The sequence below is a fragment of the Embiotoca jacksoni genome, unplaced genomic scaffold (assembly GCF_022577435.1).
Source record: "Embiotoca jacksoni isolate LCO1_2020_lvr unplaced genomic scaffold, fEmbJac1.0.p SCAF_7, whole genome shotgun sequence".
NCBI lineage: Eukaryota > Metazoa > Chordata > Actinopteri > Embiotocidae > Embiotoca > Embiotoca jacksoni.
In genome coordinates, this window is record NW_027185425.1 from 7,313,672 (window position 1) to 7,327,301 (window position 13,630).

A 13,630-nucleotide genomic window follows, 5' to 3' on the forward strand; every position below is an offset into this window, starting at 1 on the left:
GAAAATAAAAACAATGCACCCCTCATGCACAAGGTTGTGTTTGAATGAACTATGATAAGGAGTTTGCATGTGTATGGTTGAATTACAATAACAATATATAGGGAGAACGCTCTAGTTGTTGGAGATAGTCTGACATCTAGTGGGCAATGTGAAAAATCGTTTTAAGAGTGTTTCCAAGAGCCAAGAGAGTGAGCATGATGGGATTCATTACGGAATATGTTTATGTAATTTAAAGTCAAAGTAGTAGACCACTGTGGTAGTCTAATGTTTGGCCCTTGGCTCCTCTGCAAGACCAGGCAGGTCCATGGTCCATATTACATTTTGTGCTAGTGTTTACTAGAACTGCTGTTTGCAGTTTTGCAATTAAAATGATTTCCATAGCTCAAATGACACGCAATAAATAAAGGGTGTTTTGGAGCCCTGGGCGAAATTGTCTTCTTTGCCTGGTTGTAGCATTACAGCCTTGAGCTCGCAAATTATGGAGTAAATCCGTGTGTTAAAAACGTAAGTGGCAATATCCATCATCAGAATAATTGACTACAGCCTAAAAGTTTCGAATGTGCGCATACCTGTTCAGGAAATGTAGGTCCACATGAGTTCTGTACTTTTTTTTGAAGGTCTCAGGTAGGGAAGTTGTTGCTATATCAGTTGTACAGCTACCGATTAATAGACACCCGGTTCATCTCGTAAAAATAACCATATGATTTCCAGTTAATCGATGCATTTTTTTTTCTCTGTATTTTTTTTTTTTTTTTTTTTTTTTTTTTTTTAATGAAATGCCAAATTGACGTATTCAACCAACAAGAAGCGAAAAGAACTCCCGGAACCTTCTGGGCTCTTAAAACCTCCGGATATCTTCCAATGACGGACCGTCGGGTGTCACACCATTTAGGTCCGTCAAAGGGAAAGTGGAGCACAAGATAGCACATTGCCTTAAATTGTTGTCTATAAATTTAGTATTTTTTTCTTAGAATCTGCGTTGTCAGTACTTTTGATGGACTGCGAGGAGCAGAAAGATACAGAAGCAAAGGCGCCTTCAGTTATCGACCGATATTACACACGGTGGTACAGAGCCGGTAAATACAATCTTTAACACATATTTTATAATAACCAGCAGGTTGGTGGCTAAGCGAGCTAACACCAGTTCTAACCAGAGAGCCCGGGGAGAGCGTCATCATTAAATATTTGTTTTAATCAGCGTGAATTCATTATTAATGTTACGAATATGTTATTGTGTTTTTTTTTTCTTCTTCTTCTTCTTCTTCTTTCTATTTAGATATGAAAGGGAAACCATGTGAGGACCACTGCATCCTGCAACATTCAAACAGGTAATAGTGGTGTGCTGAGAAAACGGTAGATAATTACCACCTCACTTAAAATGCAACTTTATTATTTATTTATTTGTATTAAAATGACATGTTTTTAAGATTTTAGTTTCGCAGTGGACTGCATTGTATTTTTTTTTAAGTGTTTTTTTTTCTGCAAAGTAGCTTAAATATTTAGATTAATGAACTATAATATAATGCACAGTCCAGTGCAAAGGGTGTCTACTTTTTTTTTCTTTCCCCCCCCCCCCCCCCCTTGCTCTGTATATTCAGTGTATTTATGTCCAGATTGTTTCTGAATATTATTCAATAAGGAAAGTTTTGTGTCGCACTGCTGTTTTAACAGAATGTAAAATCATCCATTACAAGTAACTTACGGTCACCAACACTGTTTGACTTTGAGAGGGGGATGGGTCAACTTAAATGATTTGTTTGTTCTTTGCAGAATATGTGTTGTCACGTTAGCGGAGACTCACCCAATCCTTCAGAACGGACGCGCAATCAAAAATATAAATTACCAGATCAGTGATGGCTGCAGTCGGCTGAAAAACAAAGTGTCTGGGAAGTCCAAGCGGGTAATTTAACAAAGCTCCAGATGATTTTTGGTTTATGTGTCTCGATTTGTTCTTGCTCTTTATGTTTCCACCCGTTCTCAAGATGTAGTTTTTTTTTTGGGGTCCTTTTTCATCCCTACAATAGGGGGGGCAGTTCCTCACGGATTTTGCACCTTTGTGTCGGATAACGTGCACAGATGAAACTGAGTACACAATCTACAGGTGAGGCAATAGTCATGTTTTTCAAAGTATACATTTATCTTACACATGCTTGTATGTCATGCTCACCAACACTAATCACTGTTGTAGCTGCATCCGGGGCCGTCTTCTGGAGGTCAATGAGATTATTTTAGAAAAACCTAATCTCCTGCTGGAAAAGGTAAAAAAATTATATATTTTTACAATGCAATGTCATAATTAACATGTACACATCTAGAAACTTTGAATATTTTTGTCCATCTGTAAAGTTGATCATGTGCTAAAGATTTCCACTTCCATTAATGTAAATAATCAGTGATTTGCACAGCTTTTTATATATCTCCTTGAGTTAGGTTATAAATTTGTTTCCATGTAAATGTCAATATATTTTTTTTATCTACAACTTCTGTTTGCATTTGTATATGTGTAAGGAGATTAGATGAGCCTTTAACCCTTTAGGCCCTAGAGGCCCCCAATTGGTGGCCTGGAAGAAGACTTCACAATACTATTATTAAAATATGGACATATATACTGATATTTACACATCTGAACAAATCTCACAAGTGTTCCCTTTATTTAAAAAATATATATATATATTTTTTTTTTATAATTTTTTTTTTTATTGTGGTTGCATAGATATACTTTTTTTATTATGGGTATGCAATTTTCTAGCAGAGGCCTAAAAAATAGGTGTGTTTTTAAAAGGTTAACATTCCACATTAGTGAACATGGTCAACTGGATCGTTAAAGCTTCAGCTAATCTTATGAAAACAGATGTTTCAAATGTTTCAATGGTTCTTTGTTTGTCAAATCTGAACAGCCTTCCACTGAAGGATACATCGCTGTCATCCTGCCAAAGTTTGAGGAGAGCAAAAGCATTACAGCGAATCTTCTGAGCAGAGAGGAGTTCGATAGTGTCGCCTCCAAACGTAGCGCTGCCCAGTCACAACCCACTTGACGGGGTTCCAGCTGTTCTTGGAGAGCGTCTTTTCGTCTCGCGCTCACTGAAGACCGAGAACATGATTGCAGAAAATGACATTCGCATGGAGTGACTTAAAAACTTTTGTGTTGGATGCAAGCACTGTGCCTCTGTTATTATAGGTTGTTTTTCAGTGTATATAACTTGGATGAAGGGTCCAGGAAATGCTCAGTTTTCAAGTGTTTTATCGAGTGTTTGATTTTGCTTATTTGATAATTAAGGTAATTGAGGAAAGCATTACCTTAATTAAAAATGACCTGCAGTCAGCTGTTAAATACCGCAAATAATGTTCAGTTGAAAATATTTTTGTAGAATATCAACAAAAACAAACAATGATTTAAGAAAAATATTGTTTATTTTTTGTCTCTTTTATTAACCTTTCCATTGTCAAAACAATAGGTGGTTCAAAACTAGATCTATGATTTCTTCACATCTGTAGCGCCACAACAATACCCAGCATTCTTAGCTGCTCGCCCGCTTACTGTACAAAGATTCTCTACAGCTCAATGTATGTTATACATTTCAGTCATTATCATGCCCTCACCTTGTACCAAAGTCATTACCTTGGGATACACACACACATATATATATGCTTATATGTATGCTTCAAGTACCATATTATATACACAATCTACCATTTAATACATATTGGCCTCATAGGCAGCTTCACAATGATAGTCTTCATCACAAGTACACTTCAAGGTTCCATTTGACACAGAATTAGCTTTCATTTCTTTGTGAGAAAAAAATATCAAGAGTATGTCATGTACACAGAGTAAGGTTTAATAATTACCAGGACACTAAAGTAAGGTCCTGACCTATAAAAGCATCATAGTGGCAAGCTTTATTAAGTGATTTTTTTTTTTAATTTTTCTTTTGAGAAACCAGGCTTAAATAAAAATGTCTCCAGGCATGAACACTGGAGGGCAGAGTTCTATATTTCATAATTTCAATAAGCTGTAGATCAGAGTCGTCATGAGAACAATCATATTTGGCATTAAATTGTGATTTGTTTTTGTATTTTTCCTACTAACATGGCACATGGGGAATGGTGTAAAATACTGATTACGATGCCAGAGATCCAGGATGTTATGTACCACTTTGGCTAACATTATATAAAGAGTGTCAACAATACAAGCCTATAATCATAGTAGACTCAAACACGAGGATTTGGCGATGATGGAATCATGCATGGTGGGTTTTCAGTTTTCATCTGTTTTTTTTTTTTTTTTCCATGTAACTTGTGCAACACGTTTACAGTACACCACTAAACAAATAGGCTTGTTACATAGAGGCACATAGTGAAGACAGATGTATGGCTGAGCTGAGCATCAAGTGGAGTTCTCTCCCAATTTCTGATCAATTTATCAATTCAGTTGCCAACAAAGTGATAAAAGTGATTCCAAAATCAGGTTTGAGCAAAGGCTCGTTTTCTTTAGAGACTCGCATGTCATAGTGTTGGCTGACTGTCTCCATCTTGTGGACTGGGGTGGAACTGGTGCTTCAGGTAACAAGCTATCCTGGAGTAAATCTATACCCTCGGACATTTAGAGCTTGGATCTGCTTTTTCTTCTGCAAATGTTATATAATTCATCATCCAGACAGCAAACTGAAACTGTCTGACCCAAGGCAACCACCTTCACCCCATGGCTCTAGCCCACTCTGTGGTGGGTGAATGCGGATGAGGGGAGTATTTCCTGGATTACACGTTCTCCAGAGAGGCGAGGTTGGCTATGTGCTGCTCCAACGAGAATAGCGGACAAAGGAAGAGACTCTTCTGGATTACTTGCTCTCAAGGAGGTTGAGACCGGCCATGTGCTGCTCCAATGATTTTACACCGAAGCCGTTGCTGTTCTGGCCATTGAGAGCTCCCTCTTCTTTGACAGGTGTGGGTGCATCCTGCCTTTCTCTCCAATCCTGTGGGGAACTAAGGCTAGTCCTCTCTGACTTGTACTGCAAATGGACAGCATAGAGAGGAAAGTAATAACATAATTATAAAGGCATGTTTATAGCTATTAAAACACAAAGCTGGTACAATCGATTTTTTATTATAAAAGGATCATGTGACTATTTGTATTTAGCTCATTGTTCTGGTTTTACAGCCCACAACTTTAATGTTTTGGTTCAGTCTCATTGCTCTTTACAGCATTTCTTTCTTTTTTTTTTTTTTGCTGCGACAAGCTTGAGTTTTCAAAAGCTGTTCAAAATTACAGACACAGCAACTAACTGGTGACCACAATGGAGTTGTAAGCAACTAAAGAGTCAGATATTTAGTTGGTGGAGAGCAAAAAAGAGCGAAAACGAATGTGAAAAATTCCCCAGAAACAACTCCAAATGAACGCTAATGTTGCTTTATACCTGCTGGATACTACAAATTAAAGGCAACTAATTGCTAGCAGGTTTTGTCAACATGGTTGCACCTTGTTTCTGCTGCTTGCTAGTTGCCCCCCCCCCCCCCTCCAAAAAAAAATACATCTGTTCTGCAGGTTTAACAATTATATACATGGATGTCACCTTTTTGTTGAGCTTGTTACAGAACGGTAGGAGGGAAAGGACCACAGCCAAGATGCTTCTGGTTGTTTGAATGGATGAGTCCACCTAAAGACAAACAAATAAAATTAAACAACATAAACACATCATCCCAACAGTTTACGAACTGCACACACACCTAACATTTCCTCGTCGGTGCCCCGCCACACAAACACTCTACCATTCATGATAAATGATCAAGCGACCGTTATGATGAAGAGATAGAAATGGGAGCCAACACATATAAAAGAGGCACTCATTAATCAGCAGAGGACACGCTATTCTTCATCTTGTCCTTTTGATTCCAACCTTCGCTTTTATTACAGGGTGACCTAGCTCATCCCTGCCCAAGATGCTCATTAATTCCTCATAGACATTCATTAATCTAGCACCCTGCGTTAGATCACGCAAAGATTAGCCAGTAATGAAAGTGGTTAGTTGTGCTGTATTATGTTGCGTGCAGTGCTTCATTGATACCCAACTGTTTCAGAAAAAATGGTAAAGGATGTCTTTTCTGTAGACTCTGCGTGATGGCAAACCAATAATAACCTATTCAAAAATAAGTAATTCACAAACACAAACAAAAAAAGAGACACTGGGTGTAGTATGGGTACCTTCTGAAAGGTGGCAGTCTTGACCTGTACAGGAGTCTTGGCCCCCATCTGAAGTTGTTGGCACAATGCCACCAGTTTATCCATTTCTGTCATCACCACAGACTTTTCCTCATCAACCAGCTGGAACAGAGAGAAAGATAGTGTGAGAGAGGGAGAGAGACGGATGTCTTTCAGAACAGCAGAGATGGTTTACGGTGACATTTTCCAGGAAGACATTGATAGATTTACTGGAACGGATTTACAGTGCTCTCGGTCAAACACAAATTACGCATCATAAAAAGGGGGGGGAAGGGTTGCTTGATGTAATCCATCAGCAACAGCCATGATCTGCTGCTTAAATCTGTTATCCAGCTGAGTTAATCCCTTGATCTCAGTCACAGGGGCCATCAATCTACTTCACTTACATGCCACCGATGGTCGAAAAACACAAGTTCTTTTGTTCTGGGTAGCACTATTCATGACTGACAAAAGTACATAAAACCTCTTAAAAATGTTCAACCTCCTCTGTATGAAAAGTTTTTTTTTTTTTTTTTTTTTACTTGTCAATGAGGGCAGCACAGGTGTGCTGTAAGTGTGTTTGGTACCACAGAACAATGGGAGTGGAAGGCGAGACAGGGACTCTATTAGCACCAGTTTGTTTGATGTAATTAATCAGAAAGCATGAGCCAAGTTGAAGAGCTGCCCCCCCTCTCCCTCTTCCCCTCCCTCTTCCCCTCCACCACCACGACCCCACCCCCATCCCCTCTACACATGCATGTGTGCACAAACACACACCCACATACACAAAGCAGTGACAAATGGCAGTCGTTAAAGGCTGTCAAAAGGAGCCGTTTAATTAAATTTGGAGTACCTGGGGAAGAAATTGGTGGAGGGCAAGAGGAAGGAAGCTACTGAGGCCACGTTTGTTTGTTGGATCTCAAGTTGGAGAGGAAAAAAGAGGATGGTGCAAGTGTGTGACAGCCTTAATTTCCTGCTCTTGCTGTGTAATTTATAAGGCAACCGTGGCATGCCTGAATGGGTGATACGGGTGTATATTGGTGTGAGAGGCATAACTTGGATGCGGGCACAGGTGCCCGTGTGTATGTGTATGTGTGTCTACATACTGAGTGGGTTAGCAGCTCATCCTTATTAAAAAAGAGTTTGAACAGTTTTGTGTCTCTGGCTTTATCTTTTCTGATATTTCCACACAGATTTCCATCTTTACATCACTATACTGCAGTCAACCAAATTCTAATAGAAAAGCAAGTTAATACTGTGTATCAAATATTTCTTGATTTAGATTCAACTGTATTCATTTTATTGCCTATCATACAAAAAGTCGTATAAGTTTGATATAATATGCATTTGATTTTCTTTTCAGGTGGGTAATGTGCACAAATATTTTGTAATTGTATTACGTGCATGCACTGCGATGGCATTCAGCCTTAAACTGCTTGAGTATGTGTTCAAGAGAGACATTTAATGCAAGAGCACATACCTTAGTTGAAAAAGTGCGGAGAGATGAGCACAGCTGAAGTCCTTCTTCAGAGAGAACCTTCAAGACAAAGTCACAAAAGACCAAATTTATATTAACATATTTACTTGTGATTTTACATATTTACTTGTGATTTTCACGTTCACAAGGAAGTGCTTTAAAAGGAAAATAGCACAGTCGGTAAATACTACGAGTTTAGTTTTTCCCCACTCTTCTTATCAGTATTCCTTACCGTCTCTTTCCCCTCTCGATACACTTCCTCTCTGATCTCCCCTGCTCATCCTCAATTGAATAAATCCTGGCTGACATTTTGGGCCCTAATTCTACAAATTACTGTACATTAGTGGCAATGATCCCATTTTAATATGATGCACCCCTCCATGCAACCTCATGACAACCCACGTGTCCGAGATGACTAAGACCACACTATATATTTCCACGACACTGATAAGTCCTTGTCATGACCCATCAAATCTGACGGGATGCTTGTATTTACTGACCTATTGATCTCCCAGCCTCAGTATGTCTTTGTAATGAAACAGCAGATGCTTTCATTTACAACCTCAATAAAATGGAAGGAAAAATAGAAGAATGGGTGGAGAGGGGGAGAGATTAGCAGATATGGACACTCATACCTCAGCTTGATGAAAAAGGTCCAGTGTTGTTTTCAGCAGTCCCTCCCCTCTTGGAGAATCGATATGGAAAACACAGTAAATATTCAAGAGAAACATGGGTTACAAAGATGGACAAAACACAAACACAAAACGCATCCACGGAAATCAACAAATGATTAGATGAGGCGTAACGATTTTATTGTCAGAATGAGTCATAGTCATGTCAATTTTGTCAGTCCCTCAAACTCCGCCTGGTAAATAGCTGGAGGCTCGAGAATCTCATTAACACTAAGCCTCTAAAGAGATTCATGTGGATGTTTAAGAGGCTTTGCAGTGTTGAGTTTTGAAATGAATGCAATAGTTTAGCAAGCTGCAGAAATGAAATCATGCGCGTGTCTGTGTAGCGTGTGGTACCGGTAGGCTACCTGGTGAACAGGTACATGTTGTAGGCCATACTGGTGAGGCTCTGGCTCTGCCGGGCGATGTCGTGTTCCTGCTCCTCCCATTTTTCCACCTCTGTGTCCACGTCTGACGACAGAAGACGGAGCTCCAGGCCCAGCTTGGCTATGCTTGTCTGCTCCTGCCAGCACGGAGAGAAGAGCAAAGTATTTCTATACAGGAAAGACTGTAGTATAATATATGTTATTTAAAAAAAAGTATATTAGCAAACTGGGTTCTTTTAATTTGTTTGCACACTTGGAAGACCTATAATCAGCATAATCCTGCCTCATGTGATGGTACAGCATGTGAAAAACTGCTGGCCAGCAAAAAAATGCAACATATCACCATACGAACAACAGCAATTCTTTAAGAGAGTGACACAATGCTTCCTGGAGATGAATATACTGCTGCCAGAGCAAGGTTCTACATGTGACATGATGTATTGTGCTGAAAACTGGAGGAGTTTGTGCTGTATGCTACCTCTGCATCCAACTTGACAGCCTTGGCAGTCTTCAAGTTAGCTGAGTGTTTCTACGGGGAGAAAAGAGAGTGGTATTCATCAGACAAACCATTGTATCATTGCAACATTTATGAGGATGGATGGTGTGATACTCACCCCGGGTCTAGGAAGTGACAAATACGGTCTTTTGTCTCCTAGGAGGAGAGAGATATTGTGATTATCTGAACATAGGGTCAAAGTAAAAAAAAAGTAAAAAAAAACCCAGTATTATCATGTGCTTAATGTTTTAATTTGAAATAAATATTTTAGAGAAAACCCTTCTGTTATTTTCCTTTGAATGATCCTGCAGATATCCACACTTTTTCAACCAAATAGGGTGACAGTTACGGTTATTGAGTAAGTATAGTAAGGGAATTGTTTTGCTTTATTCACTGCCCACCTCTGGTACATTTTTTAATCTTGCACCATAAATATAAACAGCATGGTTGATTTCAAGTTACGATAAACTCTACTGACATGTTCATGGGGGACGATTAGGAGAAAGAACAAACAGGGAAATCTCTCCGCAGTGTCCTATTGACATTTTAACAGCATTATGGCTTCATGGGAATATAGAGTGTGATGGATGGGATCTTTTCACCCACTGAGCTGCACTTTCAAATATTTACTGCATTTTAGGTCAAAGTCACATTCTTGAGGGCAACCAACCACATCTTGGAACTAAGCCAGATGTGCAATGCGTGAAAACACGGGGTTGATGGCACTTAAATCCAACTCTCCCTGGTACAAACATGCATCTATGTGCACATGGACAAACACACAGTACCTGACTATCAACATGTATTTTATGACTCTGTCAGTGACTATTTAAACATTTGAGCTTGTAAAGAATGGCTGTCCATGACTTGGACACTTCAGGTTACTGGCACAATAATGAATAGTGAGAATACTACAGAGGAGGAATGAGTATGTGGTACATGAGTGTACATGGGTGTTCAATGACATTGACGTTATTAAAATACTTCCCACGGCTCCTGATGATTAATTTCTAAAATAAATGTTCATGCTGCTTGCTTTGCTACTTTCACTTTTGTTAATGCCACTGAAATGTTCTGGGACACAATGATTCATCAAGGTATTATTAGAGGCTTTGAATCTTTCAGGCGATGAAGAACCATAGACGGCACATTTGTATTGACTTCTCACCTCATTTCTGAGAGACTCTCTGGTTTATTGTGTGTGTGCTGACTGTCCGAATGTGCACATGTGTCCATTAAGTGAAGTGAAACACACCTCGCCTGCCTTCAAAGACGTCATTGATCTCCCTCAGCAGCAGAGCCATGTCACAGAGCTGGGACTCCCAGGCCTCGCAGAACACTTCCAGGTTCTCCTTAGCAATCTTACTGGATGGGTGGAGGGCCAACGTCTGGGCTGCTGAGATAATCTAGACAATTTTGACAGGAAGAAAAGGAATAATAAAATGTGTCTGTTACCATGGAGAGACGTTATGCAAGTAAAAGACAAAGAAATGTAAATGGTGTGGTTATTTTCAATTTAATCAGATGCTGCTGTTGATGTAACTGTTTATGAATTTAGTTTAAATGTATGTAGCTGACAGCCTTCAGCATCAACCTTGTGAAAATAAAGTGATTCAGGTTGATAAGTGAAGCTCAGCATATCTCCTGTGACTAACTCACCATGTGTTTACAAGCACAAGCTAGCAATATGTTTGAAACATATGTAACACTTATGCAACAATTCTGGTCCCTAGACTCAACTGAAGAATAATTTTCAAAAATATAAATTTAAAACACACACAAGCAAGCACACACCATCGCATACAGTGTAGTATTTAATAGCCAATTACCCTCTGGGCCACCCCAGCATTACTTTGGGCAGACACAGAGAGATATCACCACCACCGCCCTGCTCTGCCTTGTTATTGATTGGATGACCTTTGAACTTAGGAGCAGAGTCATTACTGCAGAGTCATGCGGGGCCTGACATTAGCGCCGCAGGATGGGAACATTCTACATTGCAGGATAATTACTGGCATGGATGGTTTCCAAGAGCAAACATAATTAGATCTGGGATGGAGGACTAGGTGGACAGCATGTTCTCAGCCATTTTGAAGGGACGGCAGTTGTAGGAGGTGGATGGGAAGTAAATCATCTATTTTCCCTCCCCTCTGGATCCAAGTAGAATATTACCCATGTTTGATTTTACTCCCAGTTTGAGACTGGTGAGACCAGTGTGACTTTGTTGACACACAATAAAAGAGTTGAATGGAAATAATGGGTCTAAATTTGAATTAAAGTCCACCTCAAGCCAATGGGGCATGACATTAATGCTCGAGCCTGACCAATTTATCGGTTGGCCGATTTTATTGGCCGATATTGGCTGTCACAGATATACCAGTGTCATATGTTTTCCAACATGAAAACTTTTTTTACAGAACATAATGCAGAAAGAAGATGCTTGGAGTACATTAAAAATTGTTCTATTTGTTTTTTTTTAAATATACATTTACAACATATTAATGATGATTTCATTCACAGAGAAGTTCACTGTTTCAAAGCATTGATGTCATTTTGGACAATAAAGTTTATTGCCTGTGTCCCAAGTGTTAAATGATAACCATTTCAATTGAGATATTAAATTTGTTTTACTTCCCAGTATCAATTTCAGCCTAAAAAATACCTATGGTCGGTCAGGTTCGGATTGCTACTACTTTAAAAACAACAATCTTAACAGATCATGTTTAGACAGTTTATGTTACCTGTGGACCAATAACATGGAAGGTCTCCTCAGCGTGTATACAGGTAATCTCTAATGGCTCTGTCCCCGACACATGGCACAACAGGCGACACGTCTGGAGTGAAACATGGATGGAAAATGAGTTTGACTCATGAGTGCTTCTGAGATTCACGAAATATACATCAGGAAATTACTGAATGTAGCTATATACGAGCTAATGGTATTAATTTGAGCCTCAATAACAAAAAATACAATATTATAATCAAAAGTTTATGGAAAAAGCTTCATAGTAAAATAGTTTTTTTAATATTTTGGTAATTAATTATATATTTCAGAAAAGAATAACTTTATTCTCATGCAATATTTCTTTCCAAACTATAACTGCTGCTAGGGTCACTAGCCAAGATAATACACAGCCTGAATATTTCTGCTTAATCTTTGCAAAACAAAATGACATGATTTGGTTGAGGATTAAAAATGCACTCTGCATTTTCATTCATCTCAAGTGATATGGGATGTTTTGCATAAATAAATGCTTGGTGCAAATTTCATGTTTTCAACAGCTTCATAACTAATGACAGACCCACTTTTGACCCTAAGACAGTATTTTTTAGGAACCCAGACTGATAGAAAATTCTGATATCAGTAAATTAATAAGACATAAACTTTCCAACAAATTGTACCTTCTCCTGGCCTCGCTGACCCCACCTACCTCCACCAGCTGCTCCTTCTGCTCCGTGAGCGTACGCGAATATTGCGCCACTGCTTCCAGGTTTCCCTCAGCACCTGCAGCTTTAAGAGCCTGCAGAGGCAACTGCTCCCCGTGAACTTTCAGCAAGTCTGAGGCTCGGCCCATTGCCACTTTATGGAGCTGACAGAGGAAGCAAAGATTAAACAGCAAAATAAGAAGAGAAGGCAGGTTGGAGAAATCACATGAGAAAGAAAGTTGAGGCATGAATTAGTGTGCATTTTGAAGAGGCAGAGAAAAAAGAAGAGCAGAGATGACACAATGAGATCACAGACAGCAGCAGCAGCAGGTAAGCTCAAGTGATGTGAAAAACGAAAAGTGAGGAAACCAGCAACAGAGACAGAAAAGCTAGTGAGAGAAACTCCATTTGTGTCTATTCAGTGGTCAGAGAGAGTGCTACTCACCTCACGTCTGAGGTCATTGACGCTCTGGCACGTTTTCAAGATGGCCACCTCCATGTCCTCTGTGGCCTCTTTGGCATGGACAGACTGCTGCTCCGATGAGAGAGAGGAAATGGAGAATAAAACATGATCTGGTTTTGCAGGCCCACGCACAAAAACCTACTTGGTTATCTGGGAGAGTATGACGAGGTATTGGAAAAAGACTGGAATGAAAATTGAACTCAGTGCCTTATAGTTGTAACCTATACTGTTCTGAAAATACAAAGCGAGTAAGGCATTTCAACACATAATCTTAAGCAATCAAAATAAAATAATTTAAACCAATTATGTTATTTAAATATTGCACCACAATTTCCCAAATTTTAGACAAGTTGGAATAAAAATGCAGCTAAAACAAATAAGTGTTCTGCTTAACTTGCCACAAAAACAATCAGGAGCACGTACTGAACCGGCCAGAACACCCAAGAATATTTGAAAACTTAGAAGCTTCCTCTCCAATTTCAAAACATTGCAGCATTCTGGTCTTTTCAAGTCAC

At 39.2% G+C, this 13,630-nt stretch overlaps 3 protein-coding genes across 4 annotated transcripts in view; 1 reads left to right on the plus strand and 2 right to left on the minus strand.

The window, feature by feature from the left end:
- The window catches only part of ccn4a (cellular communication network factor 4a), a 33,475-nt gene extending 32,787 nt beyond the window's left edge, over window positions 1-688 (minus strand). The window contains exon 1 of the mRNA XM_069176055.1: window positions 570-688. The gene's annotated coding sequence lies outside the window, so the exon portion shown is untranslated. The remainder of the gene's footprint in view (window positions 1-569) is intronic.
- A 214-nt stretch (window positions 689-902) lies between these two features.
- abitram (actin binding transcription modulator) lies at window positions 903-3,366 on the plus strand. Its single transcript, XM_069176241.1, has 6 exons — window positions 903-1,076; window positions 1,277-1,328; window positions 1,771-1,900; window positions 2,025-2,101; window positions 2,189-2,258; window positions 2,898-3,366. The coding sequence occupies exons 1-6, from the start codon at window positions 995-997 to the stop codon at window positions 3,033-3,035; spliced, it is 549 nt and encodes a 182-aa protein (XP_069032342.1). The 5' UTR covers window positions 903-994; the 3' UTR covers window positions 3,036-3,366.
- Window positions 3,367-3,392: 26 nt separating this feature from the next.
- Window positions 3,393-13,630, minus strand: part of ctnnal1 (catenin (cadherin-associated protein), alpha-like 1) — a 47,657-nt gene continuing 37,419 nt past the window's right edge. For both annotated transcript variants that reach the window (XM_069176238.1, XM_069176239.1), the window contains 12 exons: window positions 13,098-13,184; window positions 12,658-12,816; window positions 11,968-12,060; window positions 10,482-10,632; window positions 9,345-9,382; window positions 9,209-9,259; window positions 8,713-8,867; window positions 8,309-8,357; window positions 7,677-7,733; window positions 6,200-6,319; window positions 5,571-5,654; window positions 3,393-5,009 (listed from right to left, as the gene is read on the minus strand). In XM_069176238.1, the coding sequence (XP_069032339.1) occupies window positions 4,839-5,009; window positions 5,571-5,654; window positions 6,200-6,319; window positions 7,677-7,733; window positions 8,309-8,357; window positions 8,713-8,867; window positions 9,209-9,259; window positions 9,345-9,382; window positions 10,482-10,632; window positions 11,968-12,060; window positions 12,658-12,816; window positions 13,098-13,184 (1,215 nt within the window). In that variant the 3' untranslated portion in view covers window positions 3,393-4,838. The remainder of the gene's footprint in view (window positions 5,010-5,570; window positions 5,655-6,199; window positions 6,320-7,676; window positions 7,734-8,308; window positions 8,358-8,712; window positions 8,868-9,208; window positions 9,260-9,344; window positions 9,383-10,481; window positions 10,633-11,967; window positions 12,061-12,657; window positions 12,817-13,097; window positions 13,185-13,630) is intronic.

Bases quoted from the DNA above. Each gene is read 5' to 3' on its own strand.
- abitram (XM_069176241.1), top strand. From the start codon at position 995: ATGGACTGCGAGGAGCAGAAAGATACAGAAGCAAAGGCGCCTTCAGTT. The intron at 1,077-1,276 runs GTAAATACAATC...CTTTCTATTTAG, and splicing joins CACACGGTGGTACAGAGCCG to ATATGAAAGGGAAACCATGT. The intron at 1,901-2,024 runs GTAATTTAACAA...TCCCTACAATAG, and splicing joins TGTCTGGGAAGTCCAAGCGG to GGGGGGCAGTTCCTCACGGA.